This window comes from Nicotiana tomentosiformis, chromosome 6 (assembly GCF_000390325.3).
Source record: "Nicotiana tomentosiformis chromosome 6, ASM39032v3, whole genome shotgun sequence".
Lineage (NCBI taxonomy): Eukaryota > Viridiplantae > Streptophyta > Magnoliopsida > Solanales > Solanaceae > Nicotiana > Nicotiana tomentosiformis.
The window spans coordinates 113,228,609-113,239,645 of NC_090817.1; the positions used below are offsets into that span (position 1 = coordinate 113,228,609).

The window sequence follows — 11,037 nt, forward strand, 5'->3', positions numbered from 1 at the left end:
GACTTACTAACAAGAGCGTGTTTTAGTTCAATCATATATTTCTGGTTCTTCAATATTACTAGTTTGAAGATTAATTTGTATAACCGAGAGGAGTGTAATTAATTATTCAACTTAATTAATAATATATATTTGTAATCATGAGAGGCATTTATACATTTTTGAGAAATAGAAATTGAAGAATAATAATTCTATTATATAATAAAAATATTAAGTAAAGTCAAGATCCCAACACTTTTTTATTATATTTATGAAAAATAAAATATTTTCTATCGCTCTATTCATGCATTTTTAGTTAGTTAATTTATAACTCAACTCTTTCTAATTTTCTCAAATAGTAATTAAAACAAGAAACGCCTGTAGAATAGATAAACCAATCTTTGTGGGTTTCGCATCTTTCTATACTATTATTTGACAGAGTACGAGTTAGAATTTTATATACGCTAGACACTAGTCACTGAACCAGAGGTATTTTACCATGAGGAAGGATATTATGTTATCAAATTTTAGTCTATAAGTGACATGCAAGAAATCTTATATTCTGGGCCTTATACAATCAATAACAAACAGATGATATTGAAGCCATGGATTGCTAATTTTGATTTCACAAAGGAGTTCCTGCATGATATTCCCATGTGGGTGGTATTGCCAAACCTACCCATGACTTGTTGGGGAGGAAAATCACTGAGTAGGATTGCCAGTGCAATAGAAAAACCACTGTATGCTGATGAGTGTACCTCAAAACAGAAAAAGATTTCCTATGCTCGCATGCTCATTGAAATAAATGTTACAACGCCACTTCCTACTAGTGTCTTAGTATGGAAACCAGATGGGAGACAATTTGAACAATCAATTGAATATGATTGGAAACCAGAATTCTGTGAGGTTTGCTTAAAAATAGGTCATTACTACAAGCAAAAAGAAGTTGAGAATCAGACCTTTATGCAGCCAAGGAGAAGAAGAAGAAGACCAAGAGAAAATGCCCAGCCAACACATACAGATGTTGGACCTCCAAAGATGATACAGGAGTGGAGAACAAAAGCAATTGTTGACAAGACTGATAAGGCAGCTAAGCTTATGGTGACTACCAAAGCCACAACTGGTGAGCATTATCAACAGGAAGTTGGACAGAGGCAGATGGCATTGCTTATCAGGGAGGACCAGATGAGCAGCAAGGGACCTGCTAAGGAAAGCATCAGAGAGGAGGAGCAAGAACATAAAATCCCTGAACTTAGTTGTCCCAGGGAATTTCCAGCTCTGGTACAGAGGAACATTGGTACTTCAGAGATAACAGGTGGATTAAGGAGTAATAATAACATGCCTATAGCAGAGAGTATGTCTCTCTCTCTATCTCAATGACTTGGTTGGTATGGAATGTTAGGGGTGTAAACAAGAGATACAAGCAGAAATAGCTATTAACATACATGAAGAATAAATATATTAAACTAGTTGGATTGCTTGAGACAAGAGTCAAAGAACCAAATGTGAAGAGAGTTATTAAAAACATATTACCAGGATGGGCATTGCAGTGCAACTACCAGAAAGCTGTGAATGGAGGAATATGGCTCACCTGGGATCCAAATATGTATAGTGTTGATGTTGAAAAAGTAGAGGCTCAGATTATACACTGCCTAGTTAAAGGCAGATTGGATGAATTTGAATCATATCTAACATTGGTATATGGCTTCAATACAGTTGATCAAAGAAAGGAACTATGGACAAGTCTGGCTGATATCTCTGCACACACAAACAAGTCATGGCTGATAGATGGTGATTTTAATGCTATGCTATATACACAAGACATGATGTATGGAAACTCTGTGACACTGAATGAAATAGTTGACTTTTCTGATTGCATAGACAATCTATTACTAAATGAGCTACCATGGAAAGGAGACTACTACACCTGGTCCAATAATCAATAAGGGGCAGAAAGGATTGTGAGCAGAATTGATAGGATATTTGGCAATGATAGTTGGATGATGAACTAGGGTCATGTGCATACAAAATATGATATACCTTTAATCTCTGACCACTCACCAATGCTTGTCAATATAAAAACTGTGAAACTTAACATTAGAACTCCTTTTAGGTTTTTTAATGTATGGGCTTCCCATGATGAGTTTGATACAATTGTTGGCAATCTATAGAGAAGAAAGGAAGCTGATGATCAAATGGAGAACATTTGGAAGAAACTGAAAGCTGTGAAACCTCTATTCAAAAGCCTTAATATTACTTAGTATAAGGGCATTGCTGAGAGAATTGAGAATGCCAGGGCTGATCTTGTTCAAGTTCAGGAGGAAATGAGGTTACAATACTCAGACAATTTGCTACTACAAGAGAAGACTATCTTACAGAACTTGGAGAAATGGTCACTTATTGAGGAAAGTATCCTCAAACAGAAGGCTAGTATGAAATGGATCAAGTTAGGAGATGCCAATACTAAGTACTTCTCTGCTGTCATGAAAGAGAGAAGTCAAAGAAAGAAGATACTAGAGATATACACTAACGATGGAATGAAACTGGCTACTCCTACTAGTATTAAGGAGGAGATAGTTAAATTTTATAAGAGCTTGATGGGAACTGCTGTTGCATCTTTTCCTTCTATCAACAAGGAAACTATGAAAAATGGACCTAAGCTCACTCATGAACAACACTTGAGCTTATGTGTGGAAGTAACAGAGGAAGAGATATATGCAGCATTGTGTGCAATACATGAAGATAAAGCCTCTAGAGTGAATGGATATAACTCTTGCTTCTTCAAAGGAGCATGGCCAATGATCAAAAGTGATGTAGTAAGAGCAATTGAGGATTTCTTCACTATTGGTAAGCTATATAAAGCCATAAATTGCACTACAATTACATTGGTACGTAAGTTAAACAATCCTAGAGCAGCAAAAGATTTCAAACCTATTTCTTGTTGCTTAGTACTATATAAGATCATCTCAAAGGTGCTAGCGAATAGACTACAGAAAGTTATAACAAACATCATTAGTGAAGCACATGCTGGATTCATTCATGGGAGGAAGATTGCAGACAACATCATTTTGGCTCATGAGCTTGTCAAAGCTTACACAAGGAAGAACACTTCTCCTAGATGTATGATCAAAATAGACCTGACCAAGGCCTATGATTCTGTGGAGTGGATATTTCTGGAGCAGGTCATGGTTGAGCTAGAATTCCCTAGAAGATTTCAACACTGGGTCATAACTTGTGTTAAGACTGTGAGCTACTCAATTATGGTGAATGAAGAGCCTTCAGTTCCTTTCTCAACAGCTAAAGGACTGAGATAAGGTGATCCCATTTCACCTTTCATGTTTGCAATTGTAATGGAGTACTTGAGTAGAAGCCTCAAAGGATTGAAAAAGGAGAATGAGTATAAATTTCACCCTAGATGTTCAAAGCTAGGTATTACACATCTCAGTTTTTCTGATGATTTGCTCATATTTGAAAGAGGTGATATACATTCTGTTACTCAGCTTCAACAATGCCTTAACCAATTTTATAGAGCCTCAGGTCTACAAGCTAATTAGACTAAAAGTTATATCTATTATGGAGATGTTACACAAGCAGTGCTAGATGAAATGCAGCAAAGATTATCCTAGTAAAATACTTAGGAGTGCCTTTATCAACTAAAAAGATGTCCTTAGCTCAATGGCAATCTCTAATAGAGAAAATGGTAGCTAGAATCTCCTCATGGACAACCAAAAATTTGTCGTATGCAGGAAGGATTCAGCTAGTACAATCAGTCATGTTTGGTATATATGCTTATTGGCCACAGTTGTTCTTAATCCCAAGTAAAGTTCTCAAAATAATAGAGGCTTACTGTAGGAGTTATGTATGATCTAGTTCTAATGTTATCACAAGAAGGTCGCTGGTGGCTTGGAAGAAAATGTGTACACCTAAGAGTGCAGGAGGGCTAAACCTCATCAACCTGAAACTATGGAATAAAGTTGCAGCTGCTAAAAAACACTGGGATCTTGCACATAAGGTGGATAAGTTGTGGGTTAGGTGGATCCACTCCTATTATATAAAAAACCAACAGCCAGATGACATGCCAATTCCTCAACATACTTCTTGGCTGGTCAGGAAGCTGATTGGGGCAAGGGAGATAGTGGACCTAAGGCAGACAATGGCTCAAGAAAAATACAGCATGATCAGACAACTCTACCACCAGATACTGGGGCAATTACCTAGAGTGGAATGGAAGACCTTCATGTTCAGAAATGAAGCAAGAACCAAAGCTAAGTTTACTATGTGGATGTTCTTTCAAAACAAACTACTTGCAAGTGATAGACTCGTACAATGGGGTATGCTAGTGGACACAGTATGTATCATATGTGAATTACATAGTGAGAGCAGAAACCATCTTTTTGTGAAATGTGTCTTTGCTCAAAGGATATGGAACAGGGTCCTAATGTAGTTTCAGATGCAACCACATGGTCTGAAATTATGGAACCATCATTGGAGATGGGCAATAGAGAATGCTAAAGGAAAGTCTCAAGCAATTGCTGCCTTCAAGATAATATATGCTGAGATAATCCACATGATATGGTGTGAAAGAAACAATCGAGTGTTTGAGAAGGCCAGAAGAGATATAGATGAAATAGCAAGAACTATAGCATGTGTATGCAATGTTAGAGCTAATGCTGGAACTAGGAGACTATTACATCAGTTAAAATTTTGAATAGATGTTAGTGTTAGTTGACTTAATAGTTAAAAGGGGAGGTGAGAAGTTAACTGATGTATAGGGAAAGATAAATATTGTATAGAGACATCTGACTGAGTCTAAAGTGAGGTATAGCTTTGTAATGATTCACTTGGTGATCAATAAAAAAATTTAATTACCAAAAAAAATCATGGTCTATCTCTTTATATTTATATGTTTTGTTAGTGGACACTCATTTTAAGTTGTAAGAGTCATGAGGCTCACATGAATAGTAACATAGTGAGCTTGCTTATTTCTCAAACTTCACATATGAGTTATGATGACGATTTATTCTGATTTTATTGGGAAATCTAGTCCTTATAGAAGATGCAAAATGTTTGGATTTTTTTTTTTTTTTTTTGCAGACTTCCTTGTGATCTCATCGACATTACCCACAGAAGATTTTCAAAGTTTTTATAAACTACTAAAGTCCATTTTAATTTTTTTTATATACGTATAAAAATTAAAGGTTCCTATCTAATTTTTTAAAAGTATTCCATATTTTAACTAACATTAGCAATTTAATGGTTTTTCACGAAAGTAAGAGCACCACCTAAAGAAAATTCCAAAATAACAAAAGTTTTAAAATTTGTACTATTTAATAAGAACATGAAGCTGGAATAGCTCAGTTGGTTAGAGCGTGTGGCTGTTAACCACAAGGTCGGAGGTTCAACCCCTCCTTCTAGCGTTTTTTTATCCTCTTTGTTTTATGCAGACTGCTGTCTTCGCTTACAATTAATTAGCTATTCTTTTTGTTTAAATTGACTTTTACTTCATAAGAGACATAAATGATTTAGTGAAATATAAATAAATTAACAAAAAAACTTTATCAATTCTGATTTGTGTTGATCTTTTGGATAGCGTCTTCAACTTTTTTTTTTTTTTTTTGGTTTTTGTTTTGCAGACTAGTGTCTTCACTTAGTATTAACTATTTTTGGTTTATGTTGACTTTTACTTCATAAGAGATATGAATGATTTGGTAAACTATTAATAAATTAACAAAAAACTTTATTAATTCTGGTTTATATTGATTTTTTGGTTGTTAAGGTAACGCAAGTTTAATTCACAATTGTATCTATTTTTTCAGGAAGTTTGCCCTTTGTTTTGCTCCAAAACAAAAGATAATTTTTCTTTGATTTGATTTGTTTTGTTTTGATTTGATTCGATTCTAAAAAACCAACAATATTTGATTTTATTTATAAAGAAAATTAACACAAATTCAAAATTTTAAACAAAATGCTTTTTTCTACTTACCGTACCCATTTATATGCTTATTTATACTTTCTTACAGAAAAGCAGCTTAACGGGTCTGCAACTATTTGAAGAATCTAGCTGAACACACTCTGCACTTTTGTTCAGTTTGTTAGAAGAGGGAAAACACTGAAGACTGAATTGGTACAAAAGGGAAGGAAACAGTGCTAATGGATACGGACAGTACAACTAGCAGCAGCAGTAGTAATAGCAATGGCGTAATAGTTACTGCAGAAAAAAGAAGGGTGAGAATAGAGAATCCTTTTACTTTGAAGGTGGGGCAAGTATTTACTGGCTTTGGCATTGGTTGTGGTATTGGAATTGGTGTTGGTCGCCCTTTAAATCTAGGTACTCGTCACTCCTTCTCTTTTCTTCTCATTAACCAAAAAAAACATGAAATTTGAAGATTTTTGGAAACCTAAAGAACGGGAACCCAAGAATTCGAGTAATTCATTTAGGGGTTCTAATTTTGTTTGGTGTGTTTGTTTGTTAATGACTTGAAATGTGTAAAGTTGAAATCTTTATGTTGTTGGTAGTGGTTGATATCCAATTTCTGCATGTTTTGTGCTATTTGATGTAATGTAATATTGCATTGTTTGCTCAAATCCCACCGGAAGCATAAACACTAGGTGATTTCTGGATGCTATACAATGTTGAGAACATGAGTCATTGATCTGTTGTACGATGCTATACATGGATAAATGTGATGTGTGATTGAGCAATCTAAATTGTATGCAGTTTGTGTGGTTTTATCAGCTTGCTAATTTGTGAGTCACACCATTGTATTGGTGTCAATAACAATCTAATCCTGTTCAGCCTTTCTGTGTTCTTGTGATTATTGGATCCCTAGTATCTAAGCATGAAAGGGATTATGATATGAGATACTCTAAATTATAGGACTTTCTGTTCTTTTAAATTGATATCTCTTTATCACTAATTTTACCTTGTTTTTAGGTGCAATACCAATGCTAAATCAAGTTATGACTGCCACTAGGGGCGCAACAGATGCATTTTCTGGAGTTGGAAGACATGTTAATAATTCTGTATGTTAATTTGTTGAATTGTCTTCACATAGTATTGTGATCAATATACCTTAAAATTTTGTTCTTGTGATGGTTTTTTCATTTCTTTGTCTTTTCTGTAGTTGAGGAAGGTTGGGGCAAAAGGCATTGAAGCAGGCATTGGATGTGGAGTAGGTTTTGGACATGGTTTTGGTGTTGGTATGTAGACTTACTCTTTCTTTGTTAAAGGTTATATTTTGCATTGAGGATGATTAGTTTTTGAAGTGGAAAATTACTAAACTACAGTCTACGGTGATGTTGGTAACCACTTTATGTGCACTCTTTACTTAAGAGGATATTGAGTTGAAGACTTAAAAGATCTGTTGATCGTGGCCAGGTTTCCATGGGTGTTTCAAGAAACGGAAGAGTTAACTGTTTGAGTGATAGATACCTTAGTCAAAGCTAATTGGGCTTATTGGAATGTAAACTTGTGTCATCTCTGAACCACAGGCTTGGTACTAATTGTGGTCACAAACTCTGGGAATGATATAATGGAAGAAAGAAAAAGGAAATAGCTGAATCACAAAGACTCTATTTTATAAAGTTGTGTTATGGCAGATTCTTCTAAACATTTCTGTTGTTAAATAGCAAAATCTTGGTGGTGTATGTCAGGTCTTGCTGTGAAGCGCGGAGTAGTGGATCAGATTCAGTTGTTTTTAATTGTATGTATTCTCTCCATAGCGTTGTTGCCGCTATCTGCTGAGTTTGCCCTCATCCTCCACACTTTCATAGGTTTTAACATAACTTCTCTCAATCTGCAGCAAGCCATGACTAAATTAATGATGAAGTCTGGAATGTCGACCGGCTTGTCTGTTGGTCAAGGCATCCTTCCACCGTCCTTGCAAGCTGGCATGAGGACGATCAATGAAGCCTCTAATCAGAATCCACTGGGAAGTGTCAATTCACTTGAAGTGAAGGTCCCTCATAATTCTTCTCTGGGCTTGCTTACAGATACAAACACAAGTTCTCTATCTTCTCATGAAAATGAAACTTCAAAAACTAATGTCAGCTCTTCAAATACAACATATAGCAGTCGAACTGAGAAGGTTCTTAGTAATTTTTTGCAGAGTTCACTTTTGAAGGATGAAGGCAGTACAGCAAATGAGCTGGTATGTGAAGATGAAACACATTTCTTATAACATTATACATTAAGCGTAATTTTGTAAGGTCTTTTTATATTTGTTGTATATTGTGCTAAGGATTAGATTGATAATTGTTAATAGAAATAGGAGGTTGCTAACATGTATTAGTTAATTCTATGTTTGCAGTCGGAGCGTTTGAGATCAGAGAACAACCTTCTTCATATTGTAAGCTTTCACTTTGACTATTTATTTAGAAGCCAACTCTTTTCCTTTTCCTTTTTTAAACTTAAAAGGGAAAAGGCCCAAAAATGACCTTGTGGTATTCGAAATGAATCAATTATAACCCCCATTTAAATTTGAATCCAAAAATGACCCTGCCGTTATAAAATGGGTCTAATAATGCCCTTGTGTTATTCAAAATGGATCAATAATGCCCTGAATTTTTTTTTTTTTTTTTTTAAAAATGCTTTTAAAAACTGAAATATATATATTCTGTAAAAACTAGAAAAAGAAAGGAATTTGCAAAATATATATTTTTAAGTTTTTTCAGTTTTTTTAAAGTATTTATTTTGTAAAAACTGAAAAAAAATAATTAAAAAACTGGAAATTTATTGAAAAAAAAAAAATTTAAAAAACTGGAAATTTATTTTTTTAAAAAAACCGACATATAATTGTAAATGAATATTTAAAAACCGACTAAACCGACATAATCGTACCGTGCCGAACCGATTTTTAGGTTTTTTTTAATAAAACCGTATGTTTTTATATAAATTTATAACTGTACCGATAATTATGGTAGACCGAAAAAATATTGAACCGTCAAATTGAAAAAAAAAAGATTTTGCAAAATATTTTTATTTTTTTAAAACTAATGCATATGTAGTCCACTGCTTTAGGAGAGTTTTTTTTTTCAGTTTTTTAATTTTTTTTTTTTCAGTTTTTACAAAATAAATACTTTAAAAAAACTGAAAAGACTTAAAAATATATATTTTGCAAATTCCTTTCTTTTTCTAGTTTTTACAGAATATATATTTTTCAGTTTTTAAAAGCATTTTTAAAAATAAATAAAAAATCCAGGGCATTATTGATCCATTTTGAATAACACAAGGGCATTATTAGACCCATTTTATAACGGCAGGGTCATTTTTGGATTCAAATTTAAACGGGGGTTATAATTGATCCATTTCGAATACCACAAGATCATTTTTGGGCCTTTTCCCAACTTAAAATAATATTGCAAGTAGATTGTAATATGAGGAAGACTGATTAGACCACTTATTAACGATGTCCTTAATAGAATATTGACTTACATTACTAAAACCTAGTAAACGATTCTTTTTTTCCCTTTCTCTCCTCTCCCTCGCAGATGAATTTGTTTACGACGTATTAACTCAGTTTATCACTGCTTTTGTTTCTTTTTCTGAATAAATTTATCTATTCAATTGTTTAACTGCTGAAATGGCCGTGAATTTTTTTTTAATCTCTGTTGATTTATGTTTATATGGCGTGTGAAGTACTGAAAATAAATTTGGTGCATGGTAGGTGTTGAAACACCAGCAAGTGATTGACGAGCTCATGCAAGAAAATGAAAAGCTTCGCCAGATACTAGTGAAAGACTTGAAAGTCTCGCCCAGTAAACTCCATACCAGCTACTCTAGTGGAAGTAAGTTTCCATGTACTGAATGTTTTGAGTGCCGTAGAAAACAAAGGAGACGATGAATGTAATTTCTTTTTCTTTTTCTTTGTTTCGATAAGATGATGAATATCTTACGGGTTTTTTCTACATCACCCGAGCAATTGAATCGAAAAGCTGACCTTCTCTTTTTGCCTTTGCGGATTTGCAACTGATTTTTTATTGTTGTATGAAAGCTAAGCACATGCAAATAAGTAGCATCTGGATTAAAGCTTAAAGCCAAAAAAGTGTATGTAGGATGTTAGAAAAAGAAAGGTACTCTTACTTGGTGCAGTCTACTACTTTCAGGTTTCTGGCGTGCGTTCCCCTCTCTTTCTACATATGCATATACTCCGCGATGAACGTATGTTCATTTGTTTTGATAATTCGTTTTAACTTTATCCCCAGAATGCTGGAAAACAGAAAGAAAATCAGGTGCTTTCTCTTTACTTAGATTATGGCTGATATTTGGAGATCTAGTGTTAGACTGAAGTCAATCTTGGCTTTTGAACTAGTATTTGCTTGGAAATTTACATGAAATTCAAGTTCCAAAGAAGTAGAAATAGCGCTGGAAAGACATGTAAGAACAGTGTCTTTTATTTAGCTGAGTGAAAATGTTACACGATAGCTGTAACAAGTAACAATTGATAAATGACTCCTCATCATTCCTTAAACTCACATACATGAATGATCCTCAAGAATCAAGGACAAAGTGAAACAACAAAAATGAAAAACAACACTGTAAAGTATATTAAAATGCAATAAAGAATACACAAACAGGTAAACATATTTTCAATCTACAGCAAATGTGAAAGATAATGAGCATCAACTTAGAAGAAGAGTGCTGCACTCCCAATAAGTGCTACCATTGCCATGCTACTTCTGTGCACAAAAGCACTTGATGGCAACACAGCATCAGTAGGTGCAGGAGCCGGTGCCGACACAGGCCCCGGTCCCATGGGTGCAGGAGGAGAGGCAGGCATGAGGGGTGCCATATCAGGTGCACCTGGGGCTGGTGATGAGCTAACTGATGGACCAGGACTCATTGTTGGAGGAAATGCCACTGGTGCTGCTGGTGACATAAAAGGAGGCATGGCGATCGTCGGTGGGGCTGCCATGCTAGACGGCGGCATTGTGGGTGCTTGTGCAGCAAAGAGAGATAGAAATGTAAAGGAAAGGGAGAGCACTAACATGACACATGATGTAGCCATGACTCTCTTGTGAAAAAAATTGACTTCTTTCCCAGGAAACACAAGAGTGGATTCT

General features: G+C 34.8%; 1 protein-coding gene and 1 non-coding gene across 3 annotated transcripts; both read left to right on the forward strand.

Moving 5' to 3' along the window:
- The first annotated feature begins 5,319 nt into the window (after positions 1–5,319).
- On the forward strand, positions 5,320–5,393 carry TRNAN-GUU (transfer RNA asparagine (anticodon GUU)). Its single transcript has one exon. It is a non-coding gene; the product is annotated as a tRNA-Asn (tRNA).
- A 592-nt stretch (positions 5,394–5,985) lies between these two features.
- On the forward strand, positions 5,986–9,928 carry LOC104117542 (uncharacterized). Of its 2 annotated transcripts, none has more exons than XM_009628605.4 (7): positions 5,986–6,304; positions 6,911–6,999; positions 7,101–7,176; positions 7,630–7,679; positions 7,779–8,126; positions 8,286–8,324; positions 9,642–9,928. In XM_009628605.4, the coding sequence occupies exons 1-7, from the start codon at positions 6,127–6,129 to the stop codon at positions 9,816–9,818; spliced, it is 957 nt and encodes a 318-aa protein (XP_009626900.1). In that variant the 5' UTR covers positions 5,986–6,126; the 3' UTR covers positions 9,819–9,928. The 2 variants fall into 2 exon arrangements, with proteins under 2 accessions (XP_009626900.1, XP_070033796.1); XM_070177695.1 differs by lacking the exon at positions 5,986–6,304 and adding an exon at positions 6,318–6,401.
- The last annotated feature ends 1,109 nt before the right edge of the window (positions 9,929–11,037 follow it).

What these genes read in the sequence shown, in the direction of transcription:
- LOC104117542 (XM_009628605.4), top strand. Translation starts at nt 6,127, where the DNA reads ATGGATACGGACAGTACAACTAGCAGCAGCAGTAGTAATAGCAATGGC. An exon ending in TGGTCGCCCTTTAAATCTAG is followed by an intron (nt 6,305 to 6,910) that starts GTACTCGTCACT and finishes CCTTGTTTTTAG; the next exon opens with GTGCAATACCAATGCTAAAT. An exon ending in TGGACATGGTTTTGGTGTTG is followed by an intron (nt 7,177 to 7,629) that starts GTATGTAGACTT and finishes GGTGTATGTCAG; the next exon opens with GTCTTGCTGTGAAGCGCGGA.